Below are 20,564 nucleotides of genomic sequence, written 5' to 3' on the forward strand. Positions count from 1 at the left end.
ATTGAAATCCTCAAAAATGGTTTGAAGACCTCAAGCTGCAGGGAAACCACCAGCAAGCGACCCGTGCCCCATGCTGCAGGGGAAGGCGAAAAACCTCCAGGGCACCTGCCAATCCGCCCTGGAGGAAAATTCCTTCCCGACCCCAAATATGGCGATCAGCTAAACCCTGAGCATGTGGGCAAGAGTCACCAGCTAGCACCCAAGAAGGAATTCTCTGCAGCAACTCAGTACCCATTGCATCCAACATCTCCCCGCAGACCATTCAGCAGACCTGTCTGGTGGTAATTCAAGATCAATTGCCCAAATTAACGATCCTATCATAACATCCCCTCCATATACTTATCAAGCTTTGTCTTAAAGCCAGGAAAGTCTTTTGCCCCTACTACTTCCCTCGGAAGGCTATTCCAGAACTTCACTCCCCTAATGGTCAGAAACCTTCGTCTAATTTCAAGTCTAAACTTCCTAATATCCAGTTTATACCCATTCGTCCTCGTGCCTACATTAGTACTAAACTTAAATAATTCCTCTCCCTCCCTAACGTTAACCCCCTTGATATATTTATATAGAGCGAGCATATCCCCCCGCAGCCTTCTTTTGGCCAGGCTAAACAAGCCAAGCTCTTTGAGTCTCCTTTCATAAGGCAGTTTTTCCATTCCTCGGATCATCCTTGTAGCCCGTCTCTGAACCTGTTCCAGTTTGAATTCATCCTTCTTGAACATGGGACACCAGAACTGCACACACTGCTTTCCTTACTAATCCTGCCTTCCTTCCACTCCCTGTAAGCTTTCTGCTTTTGTCTAATCCCCTCTCTGAGTTGTTTGCTCATCCAGTTTGGCCTACAACTCCTGCCCATGTTTTTTTTCCCCTTTCTCGGGATGCAGGCTTCCGACAGTCTCCGCAGCTGTGACTTAAAGTAATTCCAGGCCTCCTCCACATTTAAATCCACTAATTCCTCCATCCAATCCACTTCCCTAACTAATTTCCTTAACTCTTTAAAATTAGCCCTCGAGAAGTCAAAAACCCTAATCCCAGATCTACATTTGTTTATCCTTCCATCTAGTTTGAACTGAATCAGCTCATGATCACTCGAACCAAGGTTGTCCCCTACCACCATTTCTTCTACGAGGTCCTCACTGCTCACCAACACCAAATCTAAAATGGCATCCCCTCTGGTAGGTGCTTCAACTACTTGATGAAGAAATCCATCCGCTATCACATCCAGAAAAATCTGACCCCTATTATTCTTGCAAGAACTCGTCCTCCAGTCTATATCCGGGAAGTTGAAGTCCCCCATAATCACACATTTCCCCTTTGTGTTTACTTCATTAAAGACATTGAAGAGGTCTCTATCCATATCCCAATCTGATCCCGGCGTCCCCTGAGTCCTATTTCTTATTCAGCCAATCGCTCAGAAAAACAAGTCTGTTTACATGTGCAGGAGACAACGCTGCCCGCTTCTTTTTTACGTTACCTAAAAGTGAGTACAGGTGTTCACATGCACTGTTGTAGCTGGCATTGCAAGATATTTACATGACAGATGCGCTAAAGATTCATATGTTTCTTCATGCTTCAACCACCATTCCAAAGGACATACGTCCATGCTGATGATGAGTTTCTGCTCAATAACTATGCAATGCAGTGCAAACTGCCTTATGTTCATTTTCATCATCTGAGCCAGATGCCACCAGCAGAAAACTTATTTTCTTTTTTGGTGGTTTGGCTTCTGTAGTTTTTGAATCGGAGTGTTGCTCTTTTAAGACATCTGAAAGCATGCTGCACACCTTGTCCCTCTCAAATTTTGGAAGGCATTTCAGATTCTTAAGCCTTGGGTCAAGTGCTGTAGCTATCTTCAGCAATCTCACATTAATACCTTCTTTGCATTTTGTCAAATCTGCAGTGAAAGGTTTTAAGGTGAACAACATGCAGGGCCATCATGAGACTATTATAACATGAAATATATGGCAGAATGCAGGTAAAACAGAGCAGGAGACATACAATGCTCCCCCAAGGAGTTCAGTCACAAATTTAATTAATGCATTATTTATTAACAGAAACCGTGGAACAATAACATCGCTTGCCTCACAACCTAAGTCGTGCAGAACGCAATGCCATCCACAGCCTCAGAACCACCCTGACATTATCATCAAAGAGGCTGATAAAGGAGGTGCCGTTGTCATCATGAACAGGTCTGACTACCAAAAGGAGGCTGCCAGACAACTCTCCAATACCAAATTCTACAGGCCACTTCCCTCAGATCCCACTGAGGAATACACTAAGAAACTACAGCATCTACTCAGGACACTCCCTACACTAACACCAGAAGAAATCAACATACCCCTAGAGCCCAGACCAGGGTTATTCCATCTACTACCCAAGATCCACAAACCCGGAAATCCTGGACGCCCCATCATCTCGGGCATTGGCACTCTCACTGAAGGACTGTCTGGATATATGGACTCTCTACTCAGACCCTATGCCACCAGCACTCCCAGCTATCTCCGTGACACCACTGATTTCCTGAGGAAACTACAATGCATTGGTCACCTCCCAGAAAACACCATCCTAGCCACCATGGATGTAGAGGCTCTCTACACAAACATCCCACACACAGATGGAATACAAGCTGTCAGGAACACTATCCCTAATGATGCCACAGCACAACTGGCTGCTGAGCTCTGTGCCTTTATACTTACACACAACTATTTCAAATTTGATGACAATATATATCTCCAGATCAGTGGCACTGCTATGGGCACCCGCATGGCCCCACAATATGCCAATATCTTTATGGCCGACCTGGAACAACGCTTCCTCAGCTCTTGTCCACTCACGCCCCTTCTCTACCTACGCTACATTGATGACATCTTCTTCATCCGGACCCATGGGAAGGAGACTCTGGTAAAATTCCACCACGATTTCAACAGCTTCCACCCCACCATCAACCTCAGCCTGGACCAATCTACATGGGAGGTCCACTTTCTTGACACCACGGTGCAAATAAGTGATGGTCACATTAACACCACCCTATATCAAAAACCTACCGACCGCTATGCCTACCTTCATGCCTCCAGCTTCCATCCCGGACACATCACACGATCCATTGTCTACAGCCAAGCACTGAGGTACAACCGCATCTGCTCTAACCCCTCAGACAGAGACCAACACCTACAAAATCTCCACCAAGCATTCTCAAAACTACAATACCCGCATGAGGAAATAAGGAAACAGATCAACAGAGCCAGACGTGTACCCAGAAGCCTCCTACTGCAAGACAAACCCAAGAAAGAAACCAACAGGACTCCACTGGCAATCACATACAGCCCCCAGCTAAAAACCCTCCAACGCATCATCAAGGATCTACAACCCATCCTGGACAATGATCCCACACTTTCACAGGCCTTGGGTGGCAGGCCAGTCCTTGCCCACAGACAACCTGCCAACCTGAAACATATTCTCACCAGTAACTGCACACCGCACCATAATAACTCTAGCTCAGGAACCAATCCATGCAACAAACCTCGATGCCAACTCTGCCCACATATCTACACCAGCGACACCATCACAGGACCTAACCAGATCAGCCACACCATCACTGGTTCATTCACCTGCACATCCACCAATGTAATATACACCATCATATGCCAGCAATGCCCCTCTGCTATGTACATCGGCCAAACTGGACAGTCTCTATGGAAAAGGATAAATGGACACAAATCAGACATTAGGAATGGCAATATACAAAAACCTGTAGGAGAGCACTTCAACCTCCCTGGCCACACTATAGCAGACCTTAAGGTGGCCATCCTGCAGCAAAAAAACTTCAGGACCAGACTTCAAAGAGAAACTGCTGAGCTTCAGTTCATCTGCAAATTTGACACCATCAGCTCAGGGTTGAACAAAGACTGTGAATGGCTTGCCAACTACAGAACCAGTTTCTCCTCTCTTGGTTTTCACACCTCAACTGCTAGAACAGGGCCTCATCCTCCCTGATTGAACTGACCTCGTTATCTCTAGCTTGCTTGCTAGCATATATATACCTGCCCCTGGATATTTCCACCACATGCATCTGAAGAAGTGGGTATTCACCCACGAAAGCTCATGCTCCAAAATGTCTGTTAGTCTATAAGGTGCCACAGGATTCTTTGCTGCTTTTACAGATCCAGACTAACACGGCTACCCCTCTGATACTTATTTTTTAACGAGTGTCATCAGCATGGAAGCATGTCCTCTGGAATGGTGGCCAAAGCATGAAGGGTCATACAAAAGTTTATCTTATTGGCATGTAAATACCTTGCAATGCTGGCTACAAAAGTGCCATGCAAAAGCCTGTTCGCACTTTCAGGCGACACTGTAAATAAAGCAGGCATCATCATCTCCGGTAAATGTAAACAAACCTGTTCGTCTTAGCGATTGGCTGAACAAGAAGTAGGACTGAGTGGACTTGTAGGCTCTAAAGTTTTACATTGTTTTGGTTTTGAATGCAGTTATGTAACAAAAAAAATCAAATCTACATTTATAAGTTTAACTTTCATGATAAAGAGACTGGACTACGGCAGAGGTTCTCAAAATATGGCCTGTGGACCACCAATGGTCCGCAAGTTCCATTCAGGTGATAGTTCCCTCTAAGGTGTGTGCCTGGGCAGCTGCACATGAGAGAATGAAAGGCCACACACCTAATTAGTGGAGCTGCACAATCGTGGCTCCACTATTTAGGTGCCTGGACCTTGGAAAAGACATACATGTAAGGTGAGGTGGTGGCCTTGGGGAAAATAGGGGTAGGTGGGAGGGAGCAGTGGGGTGAGTAGAGGAGGTGCGGGGAATTTGGGATGTGCAGGGCTTCAGCAGCCAGAGAAAGAGGTGACTTTCCCCAGCTCCAGGGCTGTGGCTGCAGGGGAGAGACAGCCGTCCTTCCCAGCCCCAGCTCAGAGGCTGCTGCGGCAGGGGAAAGAAGGCATATCTATTGCATTAGAGCAGTAAGACTACTGATACTAAAATACGAGTTGTGTGCTTTTATATGTAGAACATAAAAACGTTTATTTTAATTTTTTTATATAGTGGCTTTATCTAAAGCGCTTTACAGTAGTTAGCTAATGGTACAAACATTTGGAAAGATCAATAAGTGGTCTGCTGAGATCCTCAGCAATTTTCAAGTGGGCCTTAAAAAAAAAAAAAAGGTTTGAGAACCACTGCACTACAGTACTTGTATGAGGTGAACTGAAAAATACTATTTCTTTTGTTTACCATTTTTACAGTGCAAATATTTGTAATCAAAATAGCAATATAAAGTGAGCACTGTACACTGTGTTCTGTGTCGTAATTCAAGTCAATATATTTGAAAATGTAGAAAACATCCAAAGTATTTAATACATTTCAATTGGTGTTCTATTATTTAACAGTGCGATTAAAACAGCGATTAATTTTTTTAATCACGATTAATTTTTTTTTAGTTAATCACAGGCGTTAACTGTGATTAATTGACAGCTCTAGTTTTAATCAGACTCAGTAGTAGCAAGGAAGAAAGGTCACAGTATGTGTGGGCAATACACAATCTTGATGAACCAGTTACTGTAAGGTGAATGATTTCTTCTTCTCCTTTGAGTGTTTGTCCATATATATTCCACTGTTGGTAACTCGTGAACAGTGAAATAGATTCCTGTCATCCATTTTCTGTGATCCTATCTAAATGACTGTAAGACAGCCCTGTCAAAATGAACATCAGATCTTAATGCTTTCACTATGGAGTAATGCTGGATAAAAGTATGCACTGAACCCAAATAGCTCCCTACATATCTCTAGTACTAGAATATATTTTAAAAAATCTACAGAAGTTGCTTGCACTTCTGTGGAGCTATAACTCTTACCAGTGGGTCCAAGTTATTTCATAGCACATCTTAATACAAGTGGAAATACACTTCCAGAGTCTCTGTATTGATATGAGCTGACCTTTCACCGTATCCCCATAAACTAGGCACAGTCTGGGGGGATGCTCTAAATGGCTTAGTTCTTGTCAGGTGGAAAGAAAATCCTAAGAACAGTTAGAGTGTAAAATTTAGCCCTTCCTTAGTTGGAATGTGGTTTTGGGAAAAAGAGGTAGGTGTATTACATGGTTTAGATGAAAGTCAGAGAGTACCTTTGGTAGAAATTTCAAATTCAGTCTCAAGGTTACTCTCGAAGAAAAATCTTGGCATTAATGCTTGTATCTTACCTACCATTTTGGCCAATGTTATTGCTTTTTGTGATTTTTTTTTAAAATTGTTTTTCATTAAGAAACAATGAAAAGTACAAAAAGTTAAGATACTTGTAGATTGTGTATTTCGAAATACTACACACTTCATGGATCTCCAACAGAACTATGCAATTACAAAATTTTACAACTTGCCAAAGCTGCAAGACCAATACAGAACCAATACTACATAGACATAACGTATTAGGGTGGGGTGCGGGTAACAGAAATAAAACAGAAAACACATGAATAGGGAGTTGAAGGAGTGAGGTGGCAGGGGAGGGAAAAAAGGAGGAGGAGAAAGGTGGGATGGTGGCCTGGCATTCTTTGAGCAATCTCAACATTTTTTATACAACTGTATCTAGAAATAGGTTCCAAATTTGTTCGATTTCATATAATCATTTCTATGGCAATAACTATCCTTTCTTTAACTGACAGCTCAGACAGATCTGAATACAACTGCTCTATTCTGGGCGGAAGCCTACTTTTTGTACGATCGTGCACTTGGGGTTACCATTGCAGCCCTCAACAAACAAAGTCTTTGTGGAGGAGTTAAACCCCATTTAGTAGGTAAATACTCTAGGATATAATTTTTGGCTGAGATTTGGCTCCTGAAGCTGAACACTAGTTTAACTCATGTCCACCTCTTTTCACAACTACCTGATTGTTGGATAGCCTCATAATATACGCATCATGGCTTTTTTTTTGGGGGGGGGGGGGGCGGGAAGAAGGGGCGGAAAGGTTACAGAGCCAACAAACATCAGAGGATAAGGCCTTTATTTTGTGCAATGTCTGTGGCATCCAACACATTGTGAATAAATTGTTTTGTTATATCAAACATGGCCCAAAATCCCACAGAGGCATTTTTAACATGGGGCAACATGCCCTGCTACAGGAATTCTTTTAAGGCAGTTTCTCTGAAACTGGGGTCACCGCTTGTGTAGGGAAAGCCCCTGGCGGACCGGGCTGGTTTGCTTGCCTGCCCTGTCTGCAGGTCTGGCCAATCACGGCTCACACCAGCCGCGGTTTGCTGTTCCGGGCCAATGGGAGCTGCTGGAAACGGCGCGGGTTAAGGGACTTGTTGGCCACCGCTTCCAGCAGCTCCCATTGGCCTGCAGTGGCAAACCGCAGCCAATGGGAGCTGCAATCGGCCAGACCTGCGGACGGGGCAGGTAAACAAACCGGCCCTGCCTGCCAGGGGCTTTCCCTACACAAGTAGCGACTGTTTTAAGGGCTATGATAAATCCCCTTCTCATGCCTTCAAAAAGAACTCCAGACTAATGAAGTTCCTTGTCATTAAAAAAGTATACGTAGTGGACGTAGGCCTGGAGAGGTTATGAAACATTTTTAAGGTTCCAAGTAGTTCTGGGGCCCCTAGCAACCCTACGGTATCTGGATCAAGTTGATATATTAGCAAGTATTTTAGTCCTAAGTACTGCCACTTCACTGAGGGAGGCAGGTCATTACATTTTTTTTTTTCCTAATGCTAAAGCAAAGGACAAAACTTATCACTGACTAACTGGGAAATCTATATGGTTCCCTATCTCAACCAGTTCTTCCAAATTATAGGTTTGTTCTCAATTTACAAGTCTGAGTTGCCTCAAATAGGAGCTTTGGCAAGACAGAGGACAAAAATGGTACTTGATAGGCCGGACCCTTCATGTGGCCACCACTTTTCTTCACTGGACAAAGAGGAAAAACAGTTACTAACCTTTCATAACCGTTGTTCTTTGAGATGTGCTGCACATGCCCATTCCACTCTGTGTGCTCACGCCTCGCACAGAGTCACCAGAAATTTTTCTCTTAGTGGTACCCGTTGAGGCAGCTCGTGTACCCTCTGCTGCCATGTACTGCTGATGCAGGTAATAAAAGGACACAAACTGACCCCAAACCCCCTCAGTTCCTTCTTTCTGGAAACTCTGATGTAGAAGGATAGAAGGGCAGGTTGCAGAAAGGACACATGAAACAGCTCGAAGAACAATAGTTATAAAAGGTTAGTAACTGTTCTTTCTTCGAGTGACTGCACATGTGCATTCCACTCTTGGTGATTCCCAAGCAGTTAAATAGGCAGAGGGAATCAGAGTTCATGTACACACAGACCAACCTGATAGTACAACTTGACCCAATTTGGCATTCCCTCTTAGTGTTGGGCAATGGTTTAGTGGCAGGAGAAAGTGTGCACTGATGACCAGGGTGCTGCTTTTCAAATGTGCAAGACAGGGATCTGTGCAAGGAATGACATGAAAGCTGCTTGTGATCTTGTGGAGAGAGCACACAGCTAGCCAGTTGGTGAAATGCCTGCCAGATCAAAACATGCTTGCATACAAGAAGTAACCCAAGATGAAATTCTCTGAGATTGGAAGACTGTTCATTGTGTTTGCAATAGCCACAAACAGTTGGGTGGACCACCAAAATGGTCTGGTCCTGTCTATGGAAAATGCCAGTGCCCATCTAATGGCCAATGTCTGTAGCTGTTGCTCATCCCTATTTGCATGTGGTTTTGGATAAAATTCAGGAACTTCAATTAACTGATTGATATCTACAAAACAAAGGGAAAACAGTATAGTGAGCAAAGAGGCTTAAAAACTGTAAATTCCAACTCATACCCACAGATGGCGAGAAAGAAATGAGAGGTAGCTAGAGTCACCCTGCTTTTTATATCCTCTGTTGGAGGCATGAGGACACCCAGGGTGCATGCGTGGACCGCAACAGATACTGCTGGTCAGAAAATCCAAACTCAAGTGCATTAGGCATATGCACACCAACAGTGGAATACATATGAACAAACACTCAAAAGAACTGTGTGTTTTCGTACGAAAGCAAAAACAGTAAATTTGCTTTGTTACCAACACATAGGAGACATTAATCTGCACTAGCACTAAAAGTTGTTTTCTTCACTGGGCTACTTATGTTGTTCAATCAGAAGTGAGTGAACCAAAATTGTTGATTTAAGTTCAGAGCCTGTCCTTATGACTGATTTCCACCAATTCTATGAAATCACATTGACACTGACATTTTGCAGTGCTCTGTATGGAATCTGAAGTCGCAACTCTTACAACTCAAATAAAGTTTCAGATTAGCAGAGCTTTTAAAAAAATAAATTATTTTCTTCATAAGAAGTTTAAACGCATAGTTCTTCTGATAGACATTCCACCTCCAAAATACGTAGAAACTAGTTTACTTTCTACTAGCTAATGCACTGAATGCTACACAAGACAAGCTTAGCAATATGAAAAAAGAATAGCTTATGGAATGTTGCAATAACAGGTCTGACCTTTTTTCTCTCTCTGTCAAGCAGATAATTTTTCTGACATACACTTTGTCCCCGTAAGAAGAAATTCAAAAATTGTCTCCAAAATGTACCCAAATAGAGACAATCCTGGCAGAAAGCACATCACTGATAATACTGGTCATGAGCCTCTTACAAACCTTTTCAAATTCAGCTTAGACATTTCTTGCTCTTAATATTACTTTTGGACTTTTGTTAGTATTATCAATAAAAAGTCTATACCACAAGTCATGTTGGGAGTTGTATGATGGAACAAGTCTTGTTAACTAAGCTTATCCCAATGCAGGCACGAGATAACCATATTACATATTTTTTTGCCAAACCATTTTACACAGTCTTGAGCCTTAAATTCTTTCCTTCCCACCACCTCTTTCCCCCAGGATACAATAAACGCCTACTGAAGGCAACAGGGTTATTCTTAACCAGCAGTTGTGAGCAGCCAGGTGAATCAGGCTCCTGACTTTTACAAGGCTGTATCAAAAAAACCAATAGTAACAGTCTGAATCCTTCTACACAAGCAAGATTAAACTGTGCTATAAAACAGGTGGGAGATTACTGTGCTCATGTGATAACATGACCTGGACTTGGTTTGAACTATTTGTCTTCGAAATACTCTATGAAAATTAAAATCAACTATTTAGAACTTAGAGTCTTTTCCAAGAATTTAGAGTCTTATAGAGGGTTTCCTCCCCACCAGCCCCATTACAGCCAGCCAGCAGAAGATATCCTTGCAGATCTTCAGGTTGCATTGTTGTTTTAAAATTTATCTAAACTAAAAATTCTACTCTGTCAAGGCAACTAGTTATAAAATGGTTGTTCCTGATAGAGATGCCATATGGTTTCCATCTTGCAGTACAGAAAGGGTATAATCATGCTTTAATTGGGTACTCAAGTCATGGCAAATCTTTGCATGCCTCCACTTTTATAGACATAACTTTAAAAAGCAGTGTCACCTCATTAAAAACGTGCACAGTTTGCACTTATTACATACCATGTTATGACAAAAGTGACCTATTACTAATATTTTACCTTGGTGCTAATCCACTGTTTTGAAGATATTCCTGAATTCTATCCAGTTCTTCAACTGGTAACTGAGAAACGCTGTTCTGTAGAAAACAGTGACAAAACAATGGACATGAAGCACCAACATGAATAAAACCATTCATATGTATTTTAACAGACTAAGAAGAGCAAGTAAGAATTATTAAACAATCTGGAGACCATAACACAGGATGAAACTGAATCACTCCGACATGCATGCTAAACACAAAACATCATTCTGTTTTTCACTCGTCACTAAACATCATGGTCAAGTAATTAAAATGTGCTTTAACTTAAATCACATTCAATTATTTGCTAGTATTAGCAACTCTGATTTAGAGACAGGTATATTTACTTTTATCCCTACCTGTAAAGTTGCAGCCAAAAGCATTTCTACTCGACGACAAGCAAGTGTGTCAACCATGCGAGCCAGCACACGGAATGGAGTACACAAAAGCTTATCCACATACAACATTAACACTGCACCAGATTGGCTGAGATGAATGCCCTCTAAGCATTGCAGGGTCTTCTTTAGTGCTGTTGGCTAAATAGTAGAAAAAACAATTGTTACATTTTTTCTCATCTTATTTATTTTGTGCCGTAACACAGTTAAATAGAAAAGGTGCTGGAACAACAGATGGACTGTGCTAAACAAGCAACTGGTTCTAATGCCTAAGAGCTTATAGAGTAAAGGAACAGTGGTTACAAAGACAGCATAGCAGACGACTAACTGAATGTTGTGTAAAAATTACTATTTAAACAGGTTTGAGGGCAGGTGGGTTTTTAATTTTTTTTTTTAATTTAAGGAAGTGCAGAACAAGGGTTGGTGAGCAGTAACTGGGGTGCTGTTCAATTGTACAAAGCTGCTATAAAGAAGACGAAGTCTGAAGTGATGAATGAACAAAACGTGTGATTAGAAGTGGCATAGAATTTAGGGAGCAAGAGTTAGTGTAGTAATAGGAGAAAGTGAAGACAGAGGGTATGGAGTGGAATTAAAGAGTTCTGGAAGTGACAGACAGCTTGAATTTAAGGCGAAAAGGAAATGAAGCAGACCTTAAAAGGAGCACTGAGAAAGGAAAATAGCTTCTGCAGAGTTTTTCAGGATGGGAGACAACAAAAGGCATGTTTAACCATGGAAGGGATAATGCCTGTGCAGAGGTAGAGAAGGGAGGTAAGAAAATGAGAATAATAGGTGTGAGAAGGAGAGCATAGCAGCAGATAATGTGGTTGATAAAGAACAGGAGGGATACTTCAGCACTAGAGATTTGAATGAGGGGAGGCAGAGAAAGAGAAGGTAAGTGTTCACTGTTTATGTCAATTTTCAAGCAGTTTGTGAAAAGTCTTGTAAAACGGCTTGTAAATTAAAGCATGGCTGTCACAAACCTAAACTTTCAAAAGACAAACTTGAGTGAATTAACCTATCTTAAAATAAGTTTAGTATTGTTTAGTTCCCTCCACTCCCAAATATATGCACATTAACCTATTTTCTAGGAAGTCTTCCCCTGCTTGTGACTTCAAAGAGATGAATAACCAAACAAGGGAAACAGCAACAAGTTCACAAAATCTTCATGGAGAATGCACAGCCCATTAGTGTAGGATTAGGGAAGAGGGCACAAACCAGGATTGTTCTTTTATTACTCTTTAGTCTTGTTAGGGTCAACATGGAGGTGAACTGAATCCTACTTGTTCTTAGGCAGCAGAATTGTCTACTAATTTCCAAACATCTGTACACAGCCACTGAAGGCAAAGGTGCTGCAAAAATGTCACCAAGGACTTAATTTGCAGAATTTTATTACTTGTGATGATGCACAGGAAGGAAGGAATGTAGATTAACTGACCCCAGTTGAATTTATTGGACTGGCAGTTGGGGAAAAAAAAAAAAAAAGTTTTAGTACTTTCCATAGCAAACATACTCAAATTATGAAACAAACATGGATGCTTTTTACAGGCTTACTTCTACACCTTTTAATTAGTGTGTTTTCAACTCAGGAATACAATTTGTAGCTAATATGCAACATCAGTACAGGGGCTCCTAAAAGAAAAACAAGATTCATATTGCATTTATGATTTGATTAATCTATAACACAGCAACTGACAAGGTATGTTTGCACTCTGTGGAGCAATAGAAAGGCTGTGAAGATGAAAGACAGTTTTTGAATAAAGAGGCTTGGAATCATAAATTAATTGCTCTCCAAAGGGTTGTAAGCATGTGGGGAAGTGGACACAAAGTTTTTAGTTATCCAATGTCTAGAATTTCTTTTTATTTAGTACTAGTTAGTTTATTTAGTTAGTATTAACTTGTAGGCTCTTTGGGGAGAATCACATCTACCGACCTGTGTGTCTGAACAGCACTAAGCACAATGTAGTTCCGATGCTAAGAGTTGTCTTTTGGCACCAGTGTATTACATATAATAAGTTATGCACCAACACCACATTTGGTGCTATAAAAGACCCAGAAAGGAAAAAGCATTCAAAGTGTTTCCAAATACAGTTTACAAGAAGAGCCTTTTAATAATGAAGTTTAGGCCTAAGTCAAACTTACAGTTGCGAGGTTCTCACACCGAGACTGAATAGCCTGGATGAAGAGACCACTGGCTGCTGAATTCCTATGAACAGCACTAATAAAGTCTTGTACAGGAGGCTCATGAGACAGATTAATCAGATCTTGAACATGATTCACTATAAGCCATGTCAAGTGTTCTGAATCATGTAGGTTTTGACACTATGGAGAGAAAAGGTAAAATGGATTCCATAATTCTAAAATTACCAACATTACTACCCACATATGCATTTCATTACTAAAAGAACAGCAGAAACAATGCAATACTAATTATACACACTGAAAAGCAAGTAATTTTTGTTGGAAAAACTGAACCACATTGTGTTAAAAATATTCTGTTTACAAGTGTGCACATTTTATTTCCTTCTAAGCTTTATTACTATGATCGTTTGCATAACAATCTGATCTTTTCTTTCAACTGTTGCAAATGCACCTGAAGTCATAATCTTCTATTGTTTCAACATCCATTAAGTCGTAATCATAAAGACGATGAATACTGGTAGAGAACAACTTGAAAGAACTAGTAAACTCAGAGACTCTGCTTTTATGCAACATTTTTAGTAATAATGAATGATAGATACACATTCAATATATATCAGAATTGTTTCTGCAAAGGCTCAACGTTTTTCTGTAGTTTTTGTTGCCTTTTAAAGTGAATGCCCCATCTCTTTCGTTGCAGCTGAACTATTTATGCCTTCTGCAGTTAATGCTTCTCACTTGAGGCAGAACAATCCGTTGGAAAGTGTGCTAATATCAGCAGAGAGACTGACTCCTGTAATGCTGTGTTTGAGAGCCTATGAAGTCTGAAGCCATGAGAGTTGCCCTATTTCTTAGAGCCTGAACAGAACTGGGGAATGCAGTAGCAGAGTTAATATATGTAGGAGGGTTTAAGGTGAAGAGAGTTTATTCTAATTATGACATGCAGAAACACTCAGTCTCAAAGGGTCTAAACTTTTATAAGCTTCTTAGTAGTCTCCTGAGATCACATATGTAAGTATACAACATTCAAGACATTATTGTTATTTACAAAGAATAATTCTGTAGACAACTAAGATTCAGTGTAGAGAGAATACTTAGGATAATGCACGAGTATCTAAAATAATCACACTAATATGATAAAAGGAGCATCCACTTTCAGAAGTGAAAATTGATATATAAAAATTCCATGTAGTTCCCCCTGGAAGTAAATATGACTAAGATCTCTCATTTTTCCCTTATTGTGATCTACGTTTAAAATAATCTTACACTGTACCTCAAAGATAAAAGTACCCAAGCAAAATCCCCAAAACACTTATAGGTTTAATATTCACAGTTCTAAACTTACAACATAGTCACAGAAAAGAATGAGTGCTCCTCTTCGTACTATCTCTCGATTGCACATGCCAAATTTGGATTCCGAAACAAATTCATCACTGTCTCCAGATATCTGAGGACTCAGCAATTTAGTACTAGAAAGACTGTGCCTTCTGCAAGAAAAACATGTTTTATTGCTAATATTTCACTTAAAGTAGATACTCAATTTCCATTTTAAAAGGAACCCATTTTAAGCATTCCTCAGTATGAATTGCTTTGTCATTAGTTCTTTAGTCTCTTGTGGAGTGTTATGAATTACATCTCATCACTAAGGCTAAGATTTTGTCGTGGTTATTTTTAGTAAAAGTCACGGACAGGTCCCGGGCAATAATCATAAATTCACAGATATTGTGACCTATCTGTGACATTTGCTGCTCCAGTGCTGGTTTTCCCCACCACCATGATGTCGGGGAGCTATGGGGTTCCCCCTCTGCCCATGGGCTACAGAGCCTTCCATGTAATGATAAAACCCAGCACTTCTCTCCATGCAGCTACAGTGATAAAACATCTAATCCAGTGTTGGGCTAAGACAGACACCCAATCCAGATAAAAAGGAGCTGATGCTGGTAAACTCGCAGAAACAACAGGAAGAATTGACAGAAGTTCTATTAGCCCCCTAATAGAGGGGAGGGATAACTCAGTGGTTTGAGCATTGGGTTGCTAAATCCAGGGTTGTGAGTTCAATCCTTGAGGGGGCCATTTAGGGATATGGGGTAAAAATCTGTCTGGGGATTGGTCCAGCTTTCAGCAGGGGTTGGACTAGATGACCTCCTGAGGTCCCTTCCAACCCTGATACTCTATGATTCTTAACTGATACTGTATGTCCCATGGCTTGTTATTCAATTTTGTAATTTGCTTCTTTCAGACAGACAATCAAGCTGCAGCTAGGGCCAAGACCACTTTTTCTAATCTAGATCTGTCTATGTTTGGGGTCTTTTCTTTCAGTTACAGATCTCACAACTGTCATCCATTGTCACTCAGAGTCTAGACAATACAATGCTTGTACTCTATCTGTCTATCAGATACTATATTTTAAGACCCTTTGGAAAACAGACCATTTCAAAAGGGAGGATTTGTTATGCAATGGCTGCTTAGTGAACAGATCTTTTCATGCTCCATGATCTGCACTTGTTGTGTAGCAATTGGAGGGTGAAATAAGATGTTGATATTGACCTATAAAGCCAAAAGCATACTCGGATCTGATAAGACAGTCCTTTCCCCTACGTAGTATTTCCACAGCTGTAATCAGAGGCACTCAAGGTGGAATCCTCTCCCTTTAAAAGGGGAGAGAACAACTGGCAGAGAGTTCTAGCTGATGTGCCATCAAGTGTGGAATACACTCTCTCTCTCTTGGTCTAAAGTAGTCAGACTTTACTGACCTCATCGAACACTGCAAAGATGGTACACACTCCTTTACAAGTACAGTAATTTCTTTAAGTGGTTCTAATGCATATAGTTCTCAAATTCTTAACAGCTGAGAAATTCATATAAGCTACATTAAAGAAGTCTTAATTAACTGTAGAAATTAAAAATCAGTATGACAGAGTCTTATTATAGCATACCCTTAGTTCATACTAAAAACAGCCTTACTTTGGTGTTTGATGCACCTCCGACCACCAGCTGTAGTTAGTGTAATTGACAAGAAGTAGGATTTGACACCAGAGGAGCACTAAAGAAGGGTGTGTGGGAATCATGAACTGAACAAGACCACTCAGACTCTCAAGGGTATAAAAACTACCATCAGATCCATCTCCTGTAAAAAGCCTGCTGGCAGCAGCTGTGATTCTTCTGAACATCCCTGAAAACAAACACACATATATTAAGGGGAACCATATATGCTACCATTTGTACTGAGAATTTTTTTAAAAAACCCTCATCGGTTACACAGCATTTGGAATATTTAAACTGCTTCATTTACAACCAAGCAACCTAACCCTCAGCGTTCCTGAGGGACACCTAAAATAAATTAGATTTTCCCCATTTATAAATGGGGATCTAGAAGCAGAAATATTAAATGACTGTCCAGGGTCACAGGGCAAACCAATGACAAGAACTGGAATTAAACAGGACTTCTTGGCTCTCAGCCTCAGATCCCATCCTCTAGACCTCAGTCTAAAAACATAACACTAAAGTAATTAAATCATACCACAGATGTACATCTTAGTTATAGTAAACATTATAAAAGTCACATGTATCAATATTTTATTCTTCCTGAAATTGCTGATTAGCCAGGGTGCATTATTTGTAGTGAGGTAGTGTGCAGAAGTCCCAATCAAAATCAGAACCTCACTGTGTTAGGTACTATACTTACAAAGGAAGATAGAATGTAGGCTCCTTTGGGTTGGGACTAAAGTGGGAGGTCGGTAGACTTCTCTGCCTAGATAGCTATTGAAGGTGTTCCACAGGTTAAACCTATACTACAAGTGATTCAGCAGCAAAGCTGAAGTGTCGCAGCTATGCCACTGTACCATTGTAGCATAGATACTCCTTATAGCAAAGGAAGAGGGTTTTCCATTGCTGCAGTAAATTCAGCCCCTGGAGAGGTGACAGGCAGGTTGATAGAAGAATTTGTCCATTCTTTTGGTGTCAGTAACGGAGCTTAGGTCAGCTTAACTATATCTCTCAGGTGTTTGAATTTTTCATATCCCTGAGTGATGTAGCTAGGTCAGTCTATGTTTCAGATGCAGACCAGGCCTCAGATAATCAGTTGTAATAATGCAGTGGCTACAGGACTTGGATGTAAAGCTTTGTGCAACAAGCAAAACTATTAAATGAGGGGAAAAAACCTCTGCTCTGTATGCTGAGCAATGGCCTGCAGGTGGAAGCAGTTGTGGCAGAGCTCTCCTTCTGTGACCTCTTGTCCTTCAGCTTGCTCCTTTTATCCCTTTTGCCACAACTGGGGAAGGGGTATAAATATTTGAGAGGAACTCAGAGAACAACTATTCATGTAACAAAGCCCCTTTGGTACTCTTAAACAAAGAGTGGGGGGAGGGGAATCGATTTCTTACAGCTGCTGCAAAATCAACTATAAATTCTAGAATAGCAATGGATAACAAAGGAGCTCTGCAATGCTGCTCTGTTTGCATGGTCAGAATCAGAGCACCAGAGTGAAGCCGTAAAGGCCACAGGCCAAGTCCCAGAGCCATGTGGACAAGTCTGAACTGCCTCCGGTATTTTGAGGAAGAGAGGAACAGTGCAAATGTCTCACAAGAGGATGATAGAATCCAGAAACGCATGTTGTACTTACTTTCTATTAGTAAAATCATCCCCGAACTACTACCAACCTGTTTTAGCTACTTGCCTGTGTAGTAAGTGTGACATCTAGTGACTGGCCATGGTGATGCACATAGCTATTAAAGCTATCTACCATAGCTTTGTCCTCAATTTATCCTACCTGTTTACAATAATCTACTGAAAGCTTGAAACTAATCTGTTAGTTTCAGTAGTACTCACAGTGTGTCAACAGCTATACACAAAGAAAAACACATTTCTGCACTCCTGAAGAGCTCACATTCTGAACCAATAAAGTACAGAGGCTATGGAAAAGGGGTAAGGACAATATCCGGCTAAACCATAATACGTAAGTTTGACAGTACATTTTTATATTCCCAGACATAAACTATATTAAAATGCAGCTAAGTATATACGTCAGCAACTTAGGGGTAAAAAAAAATTACAGGGTTGTGATAATTACAACAAAAACAAGCTCTACAAACCTGGGAAATTGAGGGTTAAGGTTAAACTTAGGATAATTCTAAATCTATTAAGTCATGAAAGTGCATAGTTAAGGCATACAAATAACCTTCATACCACCCTGTAGTGGCAACCTACGATAAACATACTGTTATTAGTGCAGAATAGTGTTTATGGTCCTATATGAAACTGATCCTTGATATTAGGTATTCGATTTTTTCATTTCTCTCTCATGGCGTCGCTGAAGAGCAGAATAAAGATTTCTTGCAGGCCTTAACAGCATTTCCATTGAGCGACACAATATTTTTTTATTTTTCTCATATATATATATATATATATATATATATATATATATATATATATATATATATATATATATATATATATATATAAATAATTGTTCAGTTTTATGAATGTTTGTTTCAATTATTATTTTACTTATGAAAATGAACCATCATTAAATATGAATAAATAAAATTTTTAGTTGGAATAAGCAGTAAGTGAGGGGTGGAGAGAATAAAATTGCCCCGTAGGGCCAGGGAATAGGTCTCTGCTATGGGACATGGGAATGGGGGCCACTATTTTGAAAAAATCTTGGAAGTCGTCAAAGTCATCCGCAGTGGTTGGGAGTGGAGGGCCTAATTGTCTTGTCCAGTGAGGACGACGAATTATTGTTGGCTGGTGAGGTGTTAGGAGCAGTGTCCTCTTCCTGCTCTGCCATGAGTTCATCCCTTGTCTCAGTAGCTACAGTCTCCAAGGGTGGAGGCAGGGATCCAGCATCTTCCCTACATGGGCTGGGCCACCTGCTGTAGTGCCTTCTATAAGACCTCCAGGCATCTTAGCATGGCCAGTGCCCAAGGAAGGTCGTGAGTGGTCCCATATGTGGACTGTGATATTAACGGTCCAGCTGCCATAAGTGTTCTGATAAGGGAGGAATAGTGAGGGGAGAATACCCCTTCAACCTCCTCATCTTCATTGCTCAAGAACAGTGGTGCTATTGGAGATAACTGTTGCTCCAGTACCGATGGCCTCAGTGAGATATCGGTGCCCAAAAGAGGGAACTCCACAGTCAAGGAGACCAACAGATCCTTCTGGTGCAGAGAGCTTCGCTGCCGAAGAGTGAGGTGCCAATTGTATCAGGAGTGCAGTCTGTCGGCTTTGTTGTGCTAGCAGCATTTGGCTGCAGCATCGTCATCAGAGCAGTTGTTGGTGCCATCTCCTTTAGCACTGTAGATGGTGCAGTGGTGGAGCGGGGCAGCTTAAAGCCCTTATGCTCCGCAGCAGAGCGCTGGGTTCCGGCAGCAGCTGCCATGCAGGTGGTGCCCAGAGTATCAAAAGTAAGGCTCAGTGTTTGTCACAGAGATCACGGAAGTCATGGATTCTGTGACTTTCCGTGACCTCCATGACTTCTGCAGTGGCCCATGTAGCTGGCCCAGGAGCTGCCTGAGCAGCTCAGGGAGTCTCTGGGCCAGTCACACCAGCTGCTGCTAGGGCAGTCTCGGGGGCCCTTGACCCTAGCAGCAGGACTTTGGGTGTGTGTGTGGGGGGGGGGGATCACGGCTGGGGACTGAGGTGCAGGACAGTGCTTATCTGGGGGGGCTCTCAAAGAGCGACAGGAACTCCTTTCCCGTAGCTCCTAGCTCAATGTGCTGCCTTTGCTCGCAGGCACCTCTGCCACAGCTTCCATTGACTGCAGTGCCCAGCCAATGGGAGCTGCAGAACCGGGGCTTGGAGCGGAGCGGAAGCAGCTTGTGAAGCTAGGAGCTGGAGGTTGCAACCTCCCAGGAGCCGGGTAGGGAACCTGCCCCAGTCCCCAATCCCCTCTCTCCCCAAGCCCCTCCAAAGTTTTAGTCAGGGGTATATAGTAAAAATCATGGGGATGTCATGGGCTGTGCATTTTTTTTTACTGCCCATAAACTGTCCATGACTTTTACTAAACACACCCGTGACTAAAATGTAGCCTTAGTCATAAGTGCTGAACTGCGGTGCGGCCTGCACCGATGAGAGCAATTTGGCCAGGGACCAGTTTCTGCTGGTCTGCTCTCTATGAGGTGAAGAGTATGTTCCTTTTTGATCCAGCAAACACTAAAAGCTCTCTGGCAGGCAAAGAATTGTATAAAGTTTTATGACAGTTATTAATCTAAGAAACTCAAAATAAAAAATACAATATAAACGTTTTCTTTTCTGAACACCACCTTCGGTGACATTATTGGCCCACTGGGAGGATCTGAGGACTGACACTGGCCCTAAGATAAATTGAGTTTGAGACTCCTGGGGAAGGTGAGAGGAAATCCAACCCAAGAGTAACGATGCACACCGCATTTCTCAACTGGAGCTCTTTTGGACATTTAAAAGTACAATGTTTAACATATGAAAGGTTACCAGTTATAGTCTGCTCTGCTAAA

The 20,564-nt window shown here is 41.5% G+C and overlaps 1 protein-coding gene across 9 annotated transcripts in view; it reads right to left on the bottom strand.

The window, feature by feature from the left end:
* Positions 1-20,564, bottom strand: part of HTT (huntingtin) — a 232,497-nt gene that overhangs the window by 90,838 nt on the left and 121,095 nt on the right. For all 9 annotated transcript variants that reach the window (XR_007773556.1, XR_007773557.1, XM_050947253.1 and 6 more), the window contains 5 exons: positions 16,057-16,264; positions 14,438-14,579; positions 13,096-13,275; positions 10,921-11,097; positions 10,542-10,618 (listed from right to left, as the gene is read on the bottom strand). Coding sequence is in view for 7 of the 9 variants with exons in the window: in XM_050947253.1 (XP_050803210.1) it covers positions 10,542-10,618; positions 10,921-11,097; positions 13,096-13,275; positions 14,438-14,579; positions 16,057-16,264 (784 nt within the window). In the remaining 2 variants the exon portion in view is untranslated. The remainder of the gene's footprint in view (positions 1-10,541; positions 10,619-10,920; positions 11,098-13,095; positions 13,276-14,437; positions 14,580-16,056; positions 16,265-20,564) is intronic.

This window comes from Gopherus flavomarginatus, chromosome 3 (assembly GCF_025201925.1).
Source record: "Gopherus flavomarginatus isolate rGopFla2 chromosome 3, rGopFla2.mat.asm, whole genome shotgun sequence".
Taxonomy (NCBI): Eukaryota; Metazoa; Chordata; order Testudines; family Testudinidae; genus Gopherus; species Gopherus flavomarginatus.